General features: G+C 36.4%; 2 protein-coding genes across 2 annotated transcripts; both read right to left on the reverse strand.

Moving 5' to 3' along the window:
* Window positions 1-3,635: 3,635 nt before the first annotated feature.
* Window positions 3,636-11,074, reverse strand: msl1a (MSL complex subunit 1a). Its single transcript, XM_056450769.1, has 9 exons — window positions 10,972-11,074; window positions 9,732-10,462; window positions 9,370-9,569; window positions 8,808-9,028; window positions 8,654-8,718; window positions 5,206-5,273; window positions 4,991-5,115; window positions 4,831-4,903; window positions 3,636-4,220 (listed from the first exon to the last, which is right to left on the reverse strand). The coding sequence occupies exons 2-9, from the start codon at window positions 10,356-10,358 to the stop codon at window positions 4,130-4,132; spliced, it is 1,470 nt and encodes a 489-aa protein (XP_056306744.1). The 5' UTR covers window positions 10,359-10,462; window positions 10,972-11,074; the 3' UTR covers window positions 3,636-4,129.
* A 155-nt stretch (window positions 11,075-11,229) lies between these two features.
* LOC130218561 (major histocompatibility complex class I-related gene protein) lies at window positions 11,230-14,561 on the reverse strand. Its single transcript, XM_056450781.1, has 7 exons — window positions 14,306-14,561; window positions 13,939-14,199; window positions 12,469-12,741; window positions 12,095-12,385; window positions 11,896-12,008; window positions 11,778-11,799; window positions 11,230-11,687 (listed from the first exon to the last, which is right to left on the reverse strand). Exons 1-7 carry the CDS (start codon window positions 14,361-14,363, stop codon window positions 11,653-11,655), a joined length of 1,053 nt encoding a protein of 350 aa, XP_056306756.1. The 5' UTR covers window positions 14,364-14,561; the 3' UTR covers window positions 11,230-11,652.
* Between the last annotated feature and the right edge of the window lie 5,898 nt (window positions 14,562-20,459).

A 20,459-nucleotide genomic window follows, 5' to 3' on the forward strand; every position in this document is an offset into this window, starting at 1 on the left:
GAGAGCGGATCTGCGCGGGGAATTGTGGGGGCTCGTGAGTTCGTCATATCCTCTTGTTCTATGCCGCGTCAGAGGAGGGCGCGCGAGCGAGTTGGTACTTCACTGAATTTTCGTTGTGGCCCAAATTTTGGAAATTACCTCATAAATACTTATAACAAATAAAGTTAAAGAAATTTCATTCAAACTTATTTATAAATACTATCCCAGTAATTACTTTCTTGCAAGCAGGTTTAATTTTGAAATTGATACATGCTGCACGTTTTGTGGTCTACATACAGAAATATATTATCATTTGTTTTGAAGTTGCCCATATGTCGTTAATTATTAGTTGGATTTCTGCTCTTTTATTAGAATCAATCTTTTGCCCAGTTTTCCACTTTGTTTTAAAAATGTTTTATTTGGTTTCCTTAACAGATCATTACACAAAGAGTACTTTTTAATCAATTTATTACTTCTGTTGGCAAAATTCAGTATACACAAAAGTAAGTTCAGTGATTGCAAGCCATTATTTATTATTTTGAAGTCAGAATTAAAGCTGTATATAAAAATTCTGTAATATGCGAAATAAGAAAGCTGTTAAGTGTATTAATGTATGCAAACATTTACATGTTTTTATTTTATTTTTTCTCCTTGTCTTCTTTTTTCCTTGTTTGTTGTCATCCCCTGAAGTTTTCTAATTGTTTTTAATTTTGAATTGTTCAATAAAAAAGTACTTCACTGAATTTTGAGGTATTCATTATTATTCATCGTTTTGTATCTGACTGGATTCAAGAGCTGAGTTGATAAAAACAGCACAGTGCAGTTGTCAATAAGTCTCAAACCACGTTACATCACCTTTTCCCATTCATTGGTCAAAATGCATTCATTTAGTCTTCTTTTCTGAGGTAAATACATGTTAACAGTCATGTTTTTTTTTAAATGTTATTGCATTATAACACAAATACATTCATTCATTCATTCATTCATTCTCTTTTCAGCTTAGTCCCTTTATTAATCTGGGGTCACCATTGCGGAATGAACCGCCAACTTATATGTTTTATGCAGCAGATGCCCTTCTAGCTGCAACCCATCACTGGGAAACATCCATACACTCATTTACACACACACACTATGGACAATTTAGCCTACCCAATTCAACTATCCCACATGTCTTTGGACTTGTATGGGAAACCCACGCCAACACACAGCACACAAAATTTGATAAACAACTTTAATGTACAATTATAGAACAGAGCATAAATAATAATAAGTCTTCTTTCTAAATTTGATTTTACCAACTTTAAAGATTTACAGTGTACCCAGTATAACTTTTGTTTTAAGGCACTTGCATTTTCGAATATAACATTTCTCCAAAATTAAAATATCGTTCAATACAAATTGAATATTACCATCTTCCCCTAAAAAACAAATAAAATATAATTTTTAGAAAATTGGGAGGACAACTTGAGAGAAACTTTTAATCACTCGAATGAATCAGACCAGAAGGTTCTGCTAAATAAACGGTCAAAGAATAAATGTGCAGTCGTTTAAATGTCAACCTCACAGAATGTACAATTGTTGTGACTAAAATTAAATCTATGTCTAAGAAACTCTAAAGATGAGTAAATATTGAATATTTTAAAGTGTACTTCTTTTGCTTTGGAAGGTATGGGGAAGAAAAGAAACATAGTTAATTCAATATCAGAGCACTTGAAAAAAAAAGAACAAACACATTATTTCAAGTAGCTTGTATTGGAAATTTATCTAGGGTAAATATTGATCTTATTATTTTATTAGGCATTTCACTCTGAATAAAAACTTGGTCATTTATCAACAAATAAGGCAGATGAAGCATGTCATTTATATTGATGATTATATAGAAATGCCTTCGGAGTAGATTTTGATACTCTGTTGTAATGTTTATGATCACATTCAAAGTTATTATTTTCACAAAAATGTCTGTGAACAGTCATGGTATTATTCACCTTGTAACGTCATGGAGGTGGTTCATTCCGCTGTGGCGATCCCTGATAAATGAAGTACTAGGCCGAAGGAGAATGAAAGAATAATGCCATTGATCTGGTGATTGGTGCAGTAATTTCGTGACTGAGGAAAACAAATAAAAGAAACACTAAAAATTACACCACGGTATAATGTCATGCTGAATCTAATGCAGGGGTGCCCCCAACCTTGTTCCTGGAGATCTACCTTCCCTTCCTGCATAGTTTAGCTGAAACATTGATCAAATGCGCCTGTCTTTAAGTGGTATGGTACGATACGGTTCCGTACACTTTTATGGCCGTTTCCACTGTCAAAAGGTACCTAAAAGCGAACCATACTCCTTCACTTTTTGGGTACCCTTTTGAAAGGGTACCTAGCACAACAAAAGGGCACCAAAAGGTAGAGCAAGACGTGCAGCTGAACACTACTGGTTTACAGAAATACGTCACTAGCTTGTGCACAAGCCAGGAGAATGAAAACAAAGGATGCAACATTTTTAAATACACAGCCGAGACATTACACCATAATAATATATACATATAATAACAAGCCATGGTCGACCTGAGTTCAAACAAACCTTGTCGTCGTCTTGAACAACCACAAAGCCAGGAAGAAGAGCAGAATCTGGCCCCAACCCTATTCCTGGAGATCTACCTTTCTGCAGAGTTTAGCTGCAACATTGATCATATTCGCTTGTCTTTAAGCTACCAAGTGCTCCTTCAGATCCTACTTAGTTGGTTTAGTTGTGTTTGATCAGGGTTGGAGCAGAACTCTGCAGGAATGTAGATGTCCAGGAACAGTGTTGAGCATACCTCCTCTAGCATATAACCAATGTATTTATAATAAAACTATGATTATACTATGATCAAATAATGGTCCATTTATGTAAGGGCTGGGTTTTGGACATAATATTAGTCCAGCATCTATTATTTCTTGTATATAAAACTGTAGCGAAAAAATTGTTTGGTACTGCTATGGTATGTAGGTGCTATTGATATTGCTATTGTACATTTAAAACAGTTTTACTTTTTGTGAAAAACACTAATAAAAAGTAGCATCTATTCTGATCACAGTGCTCCAATGCTATATAACATGTACAGATTTTTTTCAGTTTCTCACACATGCTAAAAACATATGGTGGAGAATGAATTGATTCATTTGTATTAGTAGAGGCATCAAAACGGAGTAATTTGATTTGTGAAAAAAAATATTGCAGTGTTTTTACTTTAATGTTTATTGCATTTTAAAAAATAGCTTGTCCAAAATACCTGAACTCACTCACCTCTTCTGAACTCACTCCACTGGCTCTCAGCTGCATCCCATTCCAAAACACTTTTTTGCTGTTTAATGCAATTATCAAATCATCAAGACTGCAATTTAGTGCAGAGATGCACTTTGTGCTTTTAACACACAAGGTCATGATCTTGTATTTTAGATCTGGGTTCTCAATAAATGCAACTCAACACAAACTTCTCTTCATCCACTCAGAGATTTGAGATGCATGAGAGAACACAGCTAAAATACAACAAAAGTTCTTTCTGTGCTTTTATAGCCCAAAATGAAACTTTAATGATTTGCTGTATATAGCAGGACAAATGTCAATTTAATTGTGCAATTCAGCATTTAAAAAAAAACAGACATGAAAGTACAGCACATTTATAATAATATAACCTGTTTTTATTATTCGAAATAAATTTCTTTAGCAATAAGTATCTTACACATCTTCTTTAAACAAAGCTGTATGATACAGCAAGGCTTCTGTAACTGCAACCTTCTATTTTTCCTTTATGTGACTGAAAAAAACTCAGAATGCAGCATGTACAGTTGTAATATTTTGTGGCAGCTCTTGATGTATTAGGGTAGAAGCTTTGGTTGTAAATGTGTACAACTGAAGTGTTACATTCAGCACTGTGGGCATGATTGTATGCTTGGAAAAGCTTGTTTTTCAGACATTACTGAGCAACACAGTTTCTCGTGGATACCACGCAGGGAATTTTAGGGAGATTAAAAATGTTCACCCTTAAATCTGCTTCAGTAGATACAAAGTGCAATCTAGGTGAGTTAAAGCGGAGAGATGAGACCACAAGGCCAAAATTTTGCTTTAGCTCACAGGTCGGCACAAACAGTCGGCAGATTCCTTGTGACGGTTTCATTTGCGGCATCTCCGGTGAGGCGTCCGTTTCTTGGTCACCTCTGGTTGACAGCGACTGCGTTCATCCAACCAGGGCAAGTCAAAGTCTCTGTTGAAATACAAATAAATAATGTACGGTTAAGGTCAGAATTATTAGCCCCCCTTTGATTTCTTTTTCTTTTTTTAAATATTTCCCAAATGATGTTAAACAGAGCAAGGAAATTTTCACAGTATGTCTGATAATATTTTTTCTTCAAGAGAAAGTCTTATTTGTTTTATTTCAGCTAGAATAAAAGCAGTTTTTAATTTTTTAAAAACCATTCTAAGGTCAAAATTATGAGCCCCTTTAAGCTCTATTTTTTTCGATAGTCGACAGAACAAACCATCATTATACAATAACTTGCCTAATTACCCTAACCTGCCTACTTAACTTAATTAACCTAGTTAAGCCTTTAAATGTCACTTTAAGCTGTATAGAAGTGTCTTGAAAAATATCTAGTCAAATATTATTTACTGTCATCATGGCAAAAATAAAAATAAATCAGTTATTAGAAATGAGTTACTAAAACTATTATGTTTAGAAATGTGCTGAAAAAATCTCTCCGTTAAACAGAAATTGTGGGAAAAAATATACAGGGGGCTAATAATTATGACTTCAACTCTATATCAAATTTATGTCAAAATAAACATTAGAATTATGCAAAATTGACTAAACTTACTGTTGTTTTAGGTTGGGTAGAGGTCTTCCAAAAGCCACCACAGGTAGGAAGGGTGTCACCATGATATACTCCACTGACAATAGACACAGAAACAAGCACTTTAAAAGGGTAAAACATACACTTAAAAACACATGGATGAGGAATTCATCTACTGACATACCATCTTCAGGTTCTGGATAGAAGGACAGCAGCTCTGGTTCACTCTCCTGAATGACTTTCCTCCTGTTCATTCTCTGCTGCAGGCGCTGAAACGTCCTCTGCTCACGAATGCGCTGAATATCCCACCTAAATGTAAAAATGAGATTAGGGGATAAAGAAATGTTGCCAATCTACTAGAGGTGACATTAAAACACACACACAAAAAAAACACATCACCTTTTCCTCCTCTTCTCATCCAGTTCAAGCTTTGAATGCCTCTTCACAAATACACTATCATCCAGACACTGCACAGAAGTACAAATAATACATTTAGACTCATCAATAAGGCTGAAAAACAAACAACACATCCGCACACACACACACACACACACACACACGTATATAAAACTGCACAAATATATACTCGATTTACATAAAAGATTTTTACTGCTCGCACCATTGAAACCAACATCTGGCATTGGCATAAGTGACCAAAACTTTGGCTACAGCAGTCCGCCCATGTATATTGACCCTGTGGAGCTCCCAACAAACAGTTTTGGTGGAAACAGAAGAGTTGAGGTGCTCATTTTATTCTGTTGGCTCTTGATACATAACTACGGCAAGCTGTATTGGTGACAGATGCATTAGCGAGATGCACACCAACAATTTGTCCTCTTTTGAACTCTGATATGTCACCCATAATGTTGTGTTCATTGCAATATTTTAAAGGTGCAGTTGGTGATTGTCTTGAGAAACATTTTTTGTTGTGCTGATTGAAAGTTTCTTCACATTCCAATAGTAATGATTAAGTAAATGATTAAGTAAATTCCAAAAGTAAATGATCTAAATGTGTTTCAATGTATTTTTATATTCCGAGTAAGGCATAAGACTAAAATATGTAAAATAAAACAATGCAAATTGAATATTGTTGGACCGACATCTCCATATTCCGATAAGAAGCCCGAACTGTTAGTCAACAAATGTAGATTTGGGCTTCTGCGTATCTCTGCTCACGCAGATCCCTGGATGCGTGCCGTGCGTTCATGTGCATACAAGACACATGAGATCACAGCGGTAAAATCAAATCCTCAATCAAAACTTCTTCAAATCCTGAATCAATATTGGAGTTACTTTTGCACGCTGGAGTAAGGACGATAGCATGGCTGACATATTTCTTTTAGATTAGATTAGATTCAACTTTATTGTCATTACACATGTACAAGGACAAGGCAACGAAATGCAGTTTCGGTCTAACCAGCAGTGCAATAGCAGCAAGTGCAGGATACAGGTATAAGTTATAAAGTGCAGTTATAGAAAAACTATGGTAATATTTACAGATGGATGTACTATCAACATTATATACAGGTTGTATTAGCTATGAACAGATTTACAATAAATGAATATATGTACAGAATGCTATTAATAATCAGGAGTGGCAGATAGATAAACATAATTACAAATGTCCATGTGCAGTGGGTATGTCCAGTTCAAATAAGTGAATCAGTGCAATGAATGTGCAAACTTTAAATGTGCAAATGTTAAATAGTGCAGTGATTGTGAGGAGTATAAGTTAGAGGAGTGTGGGGGGTGTATTGGGGGGGGCAAACGAGTCAGTGAGGGGCAGAGTTCAAAAGGGAGACAGCTCTGGGGAAAAAGCTGTTCCTCAGTCTGCTGGTTTTTGTCCGGGGGAGCCTGAAGCGCCTGCCGGAAGGCAGGAGAGAAAACAGTCTGTGAGCAGGGTGAGAAGTGTCCTTAAGAATACTGCATGCTCAGCGCAGACAGTGTTTCTTCTGGATGTCCTCAATGGCTGGCAGTGTAGTCCCTGTGATGCGTTGGGCAGTTTTCACCACCCGCCGCAGTAGACAGGTAATGTTCTGCTTCAAAACTATTTTAGTCAAGCAAAGCTGATGTAGATTGTGTTGTTATGAATGGGTTATATGCACAGAAGTGTTGTTCAGCCACTGAAATATTCCAGCTATAGTTTAACAACAAAACATCAGTAAACAGCGCTATTGCCATAAGCCTGCTTTACTGAGGTTAGGTTGGTTTTATTTTCACATTGGTTCATTTTTGAACAATGACAACCTGTGACGCGCTCCCTATATTGTTTACCATGCTACTCTGAATATTCGCTCTGAAATAGCATGTAAGTATGGCTTAGTAATAAGTGTAATTCTTGCATGCCTATATTGCAAGATATGCAAGGCAATGCAAGATATTGCAAGGCATGCAAGAATTACACTTATTACTAAGCCATACTTACATGCTATTTGTAAACAATATAGGGAGCGCGTCACAGGTTGTCATTGTTCAAAAATGAACCAACCACTACTACATTTCTAACTGGCGAATGACATGAACTAGTGGGTTGTCTGCTGTCGTGCGTGCATTCGTGTTTCAGGAGGTGTGGCTTTGGACGGCAGGGGTGGAACTGTGTTTAGAAGATATTATGCTAGCTGGTTAGCATTTTTTGCAGATCACCTACTGCAAAACTGTGCTATTACTCAACCAATTAAACATTCACATTCTGCTCTGGTGAAATGTTTAACCAATGAAGACCATGGATTAGCCATGAAACCTCCATCACTAATTGGTCCAACCTAGGGCTGAGCGATATTGCAAAAAGATTTATCACTATATCATGTTTCATATTATTCGATATCGATAATTATTGAATATTTTTTTAACAATCCATTTAGGAATATTAGGATTTTTTAACCTCTTTATTTTAATAGTCAAAAACAAAAATATTTAGAGAAAGTATCTGATCTCCTTATAATAAAATAAACAGAAGTGTTAAAGAGACTCTTAAATAAAATGTTACAAAGTGTGTGCAATGTCAAAGGTAGATCAACACCTTTAAGGTATCAATAATTATGATACAGTAAACCTTCAAATGTAAATAAAACAAATTATGATAATCAGATCTGAGCTTTCAAGTAAAGAAACCAGCCATCATTATTCATATACATACTGCAATATTACAAATTGTGAAGTTTAATGATTACATTACCCCCTATGCTAAAAAAAATCGTTCAGATGGGGTGCTAGGGGCTGGGATGCACAAAAAACAAAAAACAAAAAAAAAAGCCATATTCTTACATCCTTTTTTATTTACAATAAATAAAAAAACTGCTGCTATACGGCACTCATTTTCACACATGTTGTTATTCTGGCCTAAGGTGACAAGCGTGAGTTTCCTTGACCATGAGCTTTGCACTGCAGTGTTTGAGTGCGCTGTGTTCGTCTCAGGTAATTTAGTCTGCCATTATTACTGAAATGTGTATATTCCATAAAGTGTGAAGCAGATTGGTTAGTTTTACTTGCATGAATCGCGGTGCACAGTCACATGTGTATGTGTGTGCCACTTGCACAACATGTGCATGTTGCTCAAATGTGTGTGTCCTGCAAGTTGTGCGACTCCATTAAAATGACAAACAGCCTAAGCTTATTGGCGTTGGTTCCAAGGCGCGCGCTCAGCAGCCAAATTTTATTAAAACTATAGCCTTCATATGAAACTTCATACCGTATCTTTTATTAACGATACTGACAATGGTGTTCAGCCAATAAACAGATATCGATTTCATCGCCCAGCCCAAGTCCAACCCCTCTTTGCATGTATGTTTATATGTGTGTAATTATATAAAAACAAACAAAAAATCTTGGGGAAGCCTGCAAATCTTACTTCAGGGATGTCCGATGCCTCTTTCTGCCCCAAGGGCTCTAAGACACTCTCCCGCCAGGAAGGAACTGTGCAGTAAATAATGATAAATTTGAGTATTTTACATGAGTCAGCATATAAGTAAAATAATTCACAATTTACATAAACTTCACATTACCTGCAACTGTGTCCTTATGGACAGGTGAGGGGTCTCGCTGAGGTGATGGTGGTGACTGCCAATGGGAAAGGTACATCTTTGTTGACGTGAGATATGGCAACTCCTCTGAATGAGACTGGATATCTTCCTTCAAAGCTGGGCCCTCCTGTGGTGGTGTTGGTAGTGACCTGGGCTGTCCACGTCGTAACCGATCTGTCCATGAGTCCTGAAATAGGAACTTCCTTTTACAGGAGGAAAAAAATCAGATTGCATTTAGTTTTATCAATGAAATGTTCATTAGTTGATTTCAATTGAAGTTAAAGTTGACACAAAATAAATGAATCCGTCATTTACTCACCCTCATGTAAAAGAAAATATTTTGAGAAATATCTCAGTGGAGTTTTAGGTCCATACAATGGAAGTCAATGTTAACCAAAACTGGCTAGCAATATTCCTTAAAATATCGCCTTTAGTGCTCTGCAGAATGAAAGAAAGTCATACAAGTTTGAAATAACACAAGGGTGAGTAAATGATCACAGAATAAACATTTTAATTGTAAATATTGCAATGAAAAAATGTATACCCTTTGGAGCTTTTTTCTCCTCTTCCACGTTGTGTTTGCTTTGGGCTTTGAACTCGTTCCTCAGAATGCTGGTCATCTTCACAGGTAGTGGTCTCTGCCTCTGGCTCCTTACGACGAGATGTCTGAGAAGGACGGGACACTACTCCATCTTTTTTCACCATCTGTAGTCGGTGCTCCATGCGTTCAATTCGTGCCATTAGCTACAAACAGGTTAGGAAAGTTATTAAGTATTGGGTTTAAGTTAACAAGAAATGAGTTACAAAATGAGAAAAGTGGGAAACTGTGAATGCATCCACTTTGACATTTAAATGAGCTCATTACTACATTTTATTTCATAAAAGATGTACAAAACTATTATATACCATCTCTTTTTCAGCTTTCAGGTCATCAATTTCTTTGTTCTTGTTGTGCAGTTGTTTCTGCTGCTGTTCAATCATTTCCAGTTGAAGCAGCAGGATCTGTCGGACACAGCTGGTTTGTGTGTCCACTAGGCCTGACCCTTTCCTCACATTCTGACGCTTCCCATCGGGACTGTCCTTCGATGAGGGAACCCCTACCATTGCCCCCACTTGCCCTCCTTCTCTCTGCTGATTGCCGTCATTTGATACCATTGGATCCATATTGCCCAAGTGGTTGTGATTTGTCTGACAAAACAGGGATTTGCTCTTAACCGGGGAACCTTCGGCCCCCATCTGCTTGGTTGACGGGAGTATCAAGGCCCCCGCCGGCTCCCAGTTCTTGTAACCGAGGCCCCCTGCTGAAGATTGGTCAGGGCAACTCAACACGTTCTGACAGCGGATCTTTGCTTTGCTTTGTAGCTGATGCTTTTGAATTATACTGTTGCGGATCGTACAGAGCACATGGGCAGCCAAGTTACAACTTTCCTTTTTCAGGCTAACCAAATGTTCATTGGTTTCTGCTGGCTTCTTGATAAAGCTGGTGTCCAGTCTGTGTCCTCCACTCTTGAAAACAATGGATCGCAATGTCATTGCAACTTGCTACAGCTAGAGAGGTTCTACCAACACCCACCTCCATAGATGAGATTTGTGACAGACTAAATGTGAGTCTTTGATGTCTCTTTTCTATAGGCATTCTGGGGAAAATAAAATGACATTTTATTCCATGCATTTTTCAGCAATAAGTTAAAACATCTTATATTTGATCAAAAAACAAGTTGCAAAGCAAAGTTTACTTAAGTAACTTATTGATTGTGCTCTGAGCACATGAAAGCACATAAGAGAATATACAGGTAGAAACATGACTTAAGGCTAAGCTGAGTTTCTGTAACATCTCCTGTGTATTGATCTCTGTGTTTGGTAAACACAGCGTCCCGCCACCGCTTTTTAATTTTCAGTGAAACATGTCACGCACGACCTGATTTAGGTACAGTTTCCACCATTTTAGATCTACAGCGAAAACTATAACAATCCTTTTAGCAGTTTCCTTAGTCTGCTCTTGAGGAACGCTGACGCCATTTTAAGTCACGCAGTTGCATAATTTAATTCAGAAGAGATCATTTCGCATCCCCCCGACCAACTCGTTACTCATCAATTTGCATACATAGCCTATGATCTAAATTTTCTGAACCCCATCCAAACTCACCTATCGTCTTCTTTGGGGCTCACTTCCCGATTCAGTTTGAAAGTGCGCAGATAGCACACATGCGCGGTGCTTTTGTAATCTGATTGGATGCGTCCAGAACAACATTTCGTGATGCACGCATCGGGCATGAGGTATGTGTTATGACATCATGCAGATATGAGTTCAACTATTTTTCAGTCTATGATTAAATTATTTCATGCATGCTTTCAAAAGCGTTGCAAGATTGCAGTTGAAATGAGCAGGCATAAACTTAAAATGTAATTCACAGAAAATGCAACGTTTATTTATCTCGTAATAACTTATTCGATTCGTAGAGTAGTTCATGCAGTCTTAAATACATTACGGTACAAATATACAGTACATGGGTAAACCATGACGCCTAATGGTGGCTGATTTACTGCCACCATTATGTTACAGAGTTCGGACAACTGTCGAACATAATACAAACAGTTCTTTTGTAAAACTTATGAACTGTTATAAAACATACTGACACATTCAAAACTAAAACACACAGTGATGAACATATAAGTTTCATATTTATAAGTTTCTCAAATGTCTTGAATGTCAACACATCTTTGTTAAATACTGGTCATTTTATCAGTTGAGACAGTGTTAAATACAGCATTGCGAATTGTGACTGGTCTGTAAATGTGAACAGATCATTTGGTGTCACTTCTGCTGTCACAGCTGAGATTGTTCTGTTGTTTGATCAGTTGCTAAAGGGGGAAAAAGAGAAATCAAATAAATATACACATTTACTTCATAAAAATAGCATTAAACAGATCTGAACTGATAGCAAGACAAACCTGAAGCTGGTGTATAGCTGACCTGTAGATGCAGAAATTCAATTAGGATTATTGGGCAGCAGTGTTTATACCTAATAAATAGAAGTTTATTGGTGAAACAGTGTAAGTGTTTGTGTACCTGCTCAGGCTGTTTATATTTCCTCCGCCAGGTAAGAAATCCAGCAAGAGCTCCAAACACACACAGCAAAAGTAGTACAGAGGGAAAGACAATAACTGGATTGAGACCAGGTTCTGCTCAAAACAAATGAATAGATGAAAATTATATACATGTATATTTATATATGTAGAAATAAGCTTGCCAGTTTGATATGAGATACCTATACTGATGTCAAGTTTGTTATCCAAGCTGAGGTGATTGACAGTGCATGTGTATGTATGTCTTTCTCTTTGCTCATCAGCACTGAGTTCCACACTCTTCCTCATCTGGTATGTTCCATCAGCATTCGGCAGTAGTTCTCCACCCATGACCCTCTCCTCATTGAATGGCTGGCCATCTTGAAGTAGAGTCAGATTAATGTGACGTGGGTAGAAACCAGTTGCGAGGCAGGCCATCTGAACTATTCCAGTCTTACTACAGGTGCGATGAATCACTCTCACTCTAGGCTTTACTGTAAGGAAAAGTGAACACCTTAAGCGATAAACACATCATCAATGTTTTCCAAACCAGCGAGTAACTTAAACCAGTAGCTACCTCTTGCCATAACACGCTTCTTCTCCTTATTTAGATATTTACGAAGCTGGCTAATGCACAAAGGTCGGTAAAAGTGTGCATACAGCCATGCATCGTACTCCAGCTGTGCTCTACTCTTAATGACAGGCCATTTCCAGTGAGTTTGTTGGTCTCCCTGAATGTCATAGCGTCTTTCAAAACCACTCTCACCATTGAAGGCCTCTAGTGTCATCATTTGGCCGGGCTCATTTTGAAGAAGTTCACATCCAACCAGCCTCTGCTGCACATGTAGACCTTGAGAAGAAATAGAGCCTCAGATGTACAAATGAAAAGAAATCAGCAACCCTGGTGGAACATTAATACAGAGCAGAACTAGTTTTGCTGACGACTTAGAAATACTGACACACAACAGATCACTAAAACAATGTACAATTCAAACGTTAGGGTCAGTAGAGCTATACTTATTTTTAAAGAAGTATCTTAAGCTTACGAAAGTGACATAATATTGCTACAATGTGAAATACAATTTACATTTTAATGCTTTATAATGTAATTTAGTGATAGCTCTGAAAGCTTTTCAGAAGTTGGCAGCTAGTTCTCTGCAACTCTCACATGGTTGCCCACTGAAGCCAAGCAGGGCTGTGTTAGTACCTGCATGGGAGACCACATGAGAAAGCAAGGTTGCTGCCGTAAGTGAGGTTAGTGAGACCAGCAGCGGGTGCTCAACCTGCGGTCTTTGTGGGTCCTAATGCTCCAGTATATTGATGGGGACACTCTACTGCTCAGTGAGCACCGTCTTTCGGCTGAGACGTTAAACCGAGATTGTTAAAAATTCCAGGATGTCCTTCACATCCTGGTGAAATTTGCCCACCGGTCTCCTAACTATCCCCATGTTATAATTGGCTTCATCACTCTGTCTCCTCTCCCCCGATCAGCTGGTGTGCGGTCTGATGCTATATGGCTGCTGTCACGTCATCCAGGTGGACGCTGCACACTGGTGGTGGATGGTAAAGTGTAGATCAGATACGCGGCTGGCTTGATATGCACATCAATATATCAGCAATATTTAATATTTTTACAGTACTACAATTTATTGGGTTATTTAATAAATAGCATAAATAATACTGGGTACAGCTATTGTTTTTACATTACTGTGACGGTTGGGTATAGAGTTGGGGTGGAGGTAGACGTTAATAAAAATACAATAAATGGAAAAATTAATAAATAATACTCCTTAACTTCCCACCGCAACCAAATCCAATCTAGCAACAACCATGGTGGATAAGGAGATGCTATATAAATGTAAGGAATTATTATTATAGAAGACATTACTCTGGACTTTAGAGTTACAGCCTTCAAAAATAATTCTAATATGCTGATTTGCTTTTCAATAAACTATTAATTATAAAATCATACTGACCTTAAACGTTTGAATGCCAACGTGTTGGCTACTTTTTGCACAACATTATAATTACATAACAGAATAATTACCTTTAGTATGGTTTAAGTAATCGATTAAGTAGTACGCTTTGGTTTTCATGCCTTCATGTATGCCTTTACAGACTGTTGATATAGTAATTTGCTCGGTGATATTAACAGACTCTTGCACCGTCAACGGCTCAAAACTTCTGTCATCTGCGTTATAGTGGCCGATCACAATATCATCCAGCATTACAACTGCAGTGAACTCTGGGAATTGGACGGAACTCTCTCCTGTCAAAAATGTAGCGAAGACCCATAGCGAATGTGACCCTGTGAGAAAGTAAGTTAAGAGCAAGCTAATAAGGTGAAGATAATTATTTTACTTTATTTAAAAAAGAAATAAAAAGCGAAATAGAAATAGTGCTGTGAAACTTACCTGAGTGAGATAACACTGGGGCTGGCAGTATGCACATTGCAAAGATTGCATACAACATGCTTTTACGAGGTATTAAAAAAGATTAACGATTTCTCGATTCCAACATTAAAACTATTAAATATATTTCCAGTTTAGGCATAACACTTTTCTTGTTTATGCTTGCCATGCAGCATTTCAGCACCGTCCCATTACACTTCCGCTTTCTGTTCTGGACGAAGTTGTACTGTAGTTCATTCAGTAAATGTGTGGTTTTAACACGTGTGTCCACTAGAGGACGCGAACACACTGCGCCAAAACTTAATGTGAAACCTTCACAAAGTTTATCCCACAAAAATATTTCTACAAAATTTTAAAATTGATATTGAGTTAGAATGCTGTTTATGGGAAAGCTTTAATTGAAACAATTTCACATTTATTTTGATCTTAACAATACACTAAACTTTTTTTGGATTGATGTTGAAGCTTTTAAAGTCATTTTCCTTCTCTTATAAACATGTAATTTTGGGATTTTATGTTAAGGAGCGCTCTTTAAAAGATGCTGATTTTAATATAAACATTTTTATTATTATGTAAATTTCACTTATATAAATTCAAGATGGCCAAAGGTAAAACTCTTAATGGTGCTAGAAAAAGAGATTCAAATGTATATGAAAGTGATTTCGAAGTCTAAAAGTAGAAAAGCAATTAAAACAGTTAATATATGCTCCTCCTTTAACATTTTTGCATAAAGATGTTTGTAAATATGCATTTCATAAAGGAAAAGTGCATTTAAGAACTAAAATTGGAAAAATGTGTAATATATGTATATGTAATGTTATAATTATGTGTTCTCTCCTCTGTTTACGTTTTATTTCTTTTATTTTTTATTATTTAATTTAATCTTTTCTTGTTTAATCCTTTTTGTTAAGGCATGTGAAGGGATTTTGTTGTATAATAAAACGGTACATGCTGGTTCTCAATAAAAACACCAGAAAGCCTCATTTTGTAAAGGTTTCCATTGGAATGGCCATTCCACTGCTTTTTGTCAAAAGAACATTTGTGTAGGTAAATATTCCATAGATCTTAAAAAATCCACAACCAGTGATCCCAATAAACCTTTACTTTTAGCAGGGGCGGATTTAACCAACAAGCAAGGTAAGCAGCTGCTTAGAGCCCCAGGAAATATGGGGGCCCCTAATAAGTACCTAGAAGATTCTATACATACTAACAAAGTTTTCTATCATGTTTTCTATGGTGAAGGTCTAACAGATAAAATTCTGTAATTATTACATCTGTACAACTCTGTCAAATCAAATTTACTAACAAAACATCCTAAATCACTAAATCCACCCCTGCTTTTTAGTATTGTTGAAAACAAAAAAAAATATATAAAGCTGTAATTATCCTTTCTCACCACTAGAGAGTGCACTTTTGCCAGGTTTATGCTATTCTCATTTACACAACTACATAAAACTGAACAAGCATGGTTCTCAGCAGGACTCTTTGTGAATGCTATATTATGACTTGTTGTGTATATCTGTAAATTAATTATTGTAGGACATTGTTAATGTTTTACTTCTCATATACATATCATACAAATATTGGAGGCATATAAACAAAGTTCATAGAAATATGGGAGTGGATGAGATTTCAAGAATAGCAGCTATGCCACATCCTGATAGGACTTATCAATTTTATAATGCTGTATCATCCAAAACATGCTAGTTCAAGGCCATTTATGTCCATGTGATAGAAGCAATCTCTGTGAACTAACAGAGTCAGATCTATCAATACATTACAATGCAGAATTTCATGTAGAAATGCAAAAAACAGTTCTCATCTTTCTCCTCATCACTTTTCTTGTATCTTTAGCATTACGAGCCCTTTTTACAAATTTCATGTCCTTCATTACTGGAACAGGTTGTTTTTGTTTGTATTTATTTATTTTTGTTCTATTGCTTCAGCTGTCTTTCCAGTCTCTCTAACTCACAATGGTGGGTTAGTTGGCTATCCGAAATCCCCTGGGATATGTGAACAGCTTTGTGAAGAAGGCATTTGAGTCACTTCAATGCGAAGAACAGGTACATGGTTATTATTACACTAAGATACCCAGACCAAAAGCTGAACAAGAGAAAAAAATTAATGACCATGTTTACTTTAAACGTAATCTTCACATAATATTATTATGTTAGCAATATAATAAATTGGCTGCATGTATCAACACCTTGAGTGTGCATTATTTTTTTAATAATTCAGTGGCAAATTAAGTCAATTGTTCCTTACTTTTGGGGTGATAAAGCTTGATTCCAATTGGCAGATGAACACCTAATAATTTAAGTTATTTCACACCTTCAAATGTCAAATAATCAAAACAAAATGCTTAGGGTGTGATGTATAAGAAAGTGTCTAATAATGCAAAGGCTGTTCAGCATGTTGTTAGGCCCACAGTAATCCACAGATTTAGCCCATCATTGGGTCTATTTATTTACTAATGCCAATGTATATATATTTTACATTTTTTATATTGAGGTTTTTTTTTTTTACTTAATTTTTTGATGGCAATTGTGATCACAACTGATTTTAGTTAATCTTTAAATGTTAATTGTGTGACTGAGTATTACTGCAAGTGGTTGGAGCCATTGTTTTAGCTGTAAGGTGAGCAAATTCATGGCTACAAGACTCTTGGTCAGTTGTAACATTGAGACCACTGATTAGTTCAATGAAACAATGAAAGTTGTGTCAATGTAACATGTTACCACCAACCCCAATTAAATTTAATTGTTTTTATTTCAGTGACCTTGGAAAAGAAAGACCTCAAAGCCAACTGAAGTTTTCGTTTACAGTGGGCCCATGAAGAATGGACACAAAGTAGTGTTCCAGGCCAATAGCCAACCTATTGAAAGTGTTGGTTTGTCAAAAAGTGGAGCTTTTTGCAATTGTTCTCTTCAATTACCATTAAATTATGAGGTTTAAATACTTTGTTTTAACGACATTTTAAGCAATAATCTTGCATCTTGCATTCGCTTGTCAGATGGTGATCATAACCACACTTTTTGATGCAACAAAAATATTTCCTACAATTGTCAAAGTGCTTACCATAGTATTTTACCACAGTTATTTACAACTTTAAATTATTGCTGTTTTATAAATTCTGTTATGAGATTAGTATTTTAAATAAAAAAAATGAATAAAAAAACACTTTTTTTAATACAAATATATTATCATCAATCAATTAGGAAGAAAAACAAATAGCCACACAAGAATATTAAAAAATATTAAAAAACCACCGAAGGCACATTAAAAACTGTAGCCTGTAGATAATTAACAATCTGGCCAGCTCATTTCCTCAGTCAGAATTTGTAAATTTGAATATTTAAAGATTAAATGTGTCTTAAAGCCTTCTTCTATCAGTTATTTTCACAATTTATGATGGAATACAGTGAAAATGGGACAAATGAGCTCATACAGGGGCCAAATTCTGGACTTTGTTGAGGGAGCTGATGCATAGTCTATTTGTGCACTTTTAATTTAACTTTGTAACACAAAGACAGATACTGAATAGCATAATGAACCTTTCAGCATAATGAAAAGCTTTCAAATCATTTTGTAACTATTATTTTATAATGTTACAACTCACACCGGTGGGAATAATAATGTTACATCTTAACTTACATTGTAATATTTTACTTTTCCAGTTTGAAACTACTTAATGTTTGTGATGAAAAGACTGCATTTCAATATGGCGACATCATTTGTCCATGAACAATTCCTGCTTGTCCTAAAACTTTTTTAGAACTGTAACAAGAGGCGATTCAGTCATAACTAATGTTAATACGGCTGTCAAAGTATCAACGTGAAGCTTTCTGGATTCTCAGAAGCTTTGGAAATGAAAGATCTAAAACTGAAAATACATTAGGACCATTGTTAAAAAAAAGTTTGCCCAAAAAAGTTGCAACACTCCCCGGTGTCCCTACCAACTAAAACGTGTCTGTCAGAATGAATCCACGTTTAAATAGAGCAACAACCTAATTACAGTGCTTTTGTTTCGCTCAGACCGCTGGGGTGTTTACATTAGAGGATGACCGAGACTACCCGCTTTCCACGAAAATAGAGCGCCGGGTCGACGCCCACTTTACTGCTCCACTTCAGAGCTGAAGTCGTAACAGCACGTGGACGAGCCTGGTGACCGCGCGCATCCGCAGCAGTACATTCTGCGATGACACACCCCTATCACGCTCCTGTGCGTGCGGCGCTGTCCTGGGTGCGGGAACACTCACATGGCGCACGGGGACCCTGCGACTGCAGAGAACAGCTAAACAAGGAAGCATGTCTCTCTGTGCCGCATCCACAGCTTTCCGACATCGTTTATTAGGCTATTATATTTGCTTTGTAGACTGAATGGTTCAGCGAGAGCATTTCCATCGCAAAGCTTAGACACTTGAATCAAGAAGCATGCATTACCGAAGACTCTCTTATGGCTTTCTCAATGCTATACGTCGTTTTTTAAGAGATTAAAATGTGTTTATATTGCTAAATCAACGTGGTGCGTTGATCACAGAACACCAGCCTTATGATCCTCGTGAGAAAAGGATTAAGTCGACCACCAGATCGCCCGAAGTGAACTGATTATTTAAGAAAATGTGATTAAAGCAGCGGCACAGCGAGAATGAAAGAAAGAGCGCCCCGTTGCTTATTGAGTCACGCGGACAGTAGGTTAGCAGGCGGCTCAAGTGACCTAGATTCATAATGTTGAAGAAGTTTAGTCTTCACATTTGAAAACTTATTTTATTTTAATGACGTGGCCTTTTCTCGATTTCTACGGTGCCTGTTTGCAGTGGATGTCCATTTTTTAGATCCACATGAAATGTTTAGGGCGTGATCTGTTGATATTCATCTCGAATTATTATTATTTTCAAAAATATATATTGTATATGTCTTATTATTTCAGATCATGCATACAATACTGACATTATGTCTGTTAATACGTACATTTCCACCATGTCCTGTGAGAAGCACTAAGCAGCCGCGTACTTATGCTCACCTCCTCACATGAACCTTATCGCAAACGTCTGTTTATAAACACTCTCTCTTTTTGTTTACTTTGTGGTTAATGAAACGTTTGTATATCCTGGCAAAACATAATTAATATTAGCTGTGAATGAATAATTCGTGTCGCTAGCATGTTAGCAAAGACCAGCCTACTATAACGTCGGAGTAAAATCCGAATAATTATGTGCCTCAATGTTTTACCAACAGTTTTCGGTGGTCTTGGCTCTCCTGTCGCTTTTAGTGTTCCAATAGAGGAAAACCGCAATGATAAGAGGCTAATGAGTGCTCGACATGCAAAGACTTCCTCACGTTGTCGAGCACGGGCGCTGTTGCGCCAGACAACACAAAGAGGACAAATAACAGGGATAAAACAGAACTGTTCAGATACATAGAGCTGCTACTGCTGTGAGTCAGATGCTGTAAATTCATTATTGATCATCGTTACTAAAAATATGCACGGCAGGAAAGGTGTGGTGCAACCAGGAGAGTTTAGATAATTAAGGTTAAATGATTGACATTATTTACAAATGATGACAAATCTTTTACAGTTAAGCATAGGCTGGTAAATAAATAAGGGAAGGTGCACTATTCAACACCACAAGGCTTTACAATTTAGAAGTAGCCTACTGTTCTTATATTATTAGACCACCTGTCATTAAGAGAAAGACCATCCAGCATTATTTAGTATTTTATTTATTTAGTGAAAAGGAATTGTAAGAACTTTTCACTAAAATATTATTTTATTTTTACGAGTGTAAGTGCAAATTTCTTAAGTTACAGTGCTCAGAATAAAGGAGTACACCCCTCAAAGATCTATTAAATTAATATTTTCTATAGGAGGCTATACAATATTATATTTGTGCATATATATATATATATATATATATATATATATATATATATATATATATATATATATATATATATATATATATATATATATATGTATATATATATATATATATATATATATATATATATATATATATATTAGTCAGTACTGAAGACAAGAAGAACTAGTCCAAAAACTAGTACACCCAAATTTATATGTTTAGAAAAATATTAAACACAAACAAAAAAAATCTAATTTAGTTGAAATTCTGTATTTTTTTGTAATACTTTACAT

This window comes from Danio aesculapii, chromosome 3 (assembly GCF_903798145.1).
Source record: "Danio aesculapii chromosome 3, fDanAes4.1, whole genome shotgun sequence".
In the NCBI taxonomy this organism is placed as follows: domain Eukaryota; kingdom Metazoa; phylum Chordata; class Actinopteri; order Cypriniformes; family Danionidae; genus Danio; species Danio aesculapii.

Excerpts from the sequence above, each read along its gene's own strand:
- msl1a (XM_056450769.1), bottom strand. The coding sequence starts at position 10,358 with ATGACATTGCGATCCATTGTTTTCAAGAGTGGAGGACACAGACTGGAC. Across the intron at positions 9,570-9,731 it reads TGAAAGCTGAAAAAGAGATG|CTAATGGCACGAATTGAACG; the intron begins GTATATAATAGT and ends ACCTGTTTGTAG. Across the intron at positions 5,116-5,205 it reads GATGAGAAGAGGAGGAAAAG|GTGGGATATTCAGCGCATTC; the intron begins GTGATGTGTTTT and ends TTTTACATTTAG.
- LOC130218561 (XM_056450781.1), bottom strand. The coding sequence starts at position 14,363 with ATGTTGTATGCAATCTTTGCAATGTGCATACTGCCAGCCCCAGTGTTA. Across the intron at positions 12,386-12,468 it reads GAAGCGTGTTATGGCAAGAG|TAAAGCCTAGAGTGAGAGTG; the intron begins GTAGCTACTGGT and ends TTTTCCTTACAG. Across the intron at positions 11,688-11,777 it reads CAGCTATACACCAGCTTCAG|CAACTGATCAAACAACAGAA; the intron begins GTTTGTCTTGCT and ends TTCCCCCTTTAG.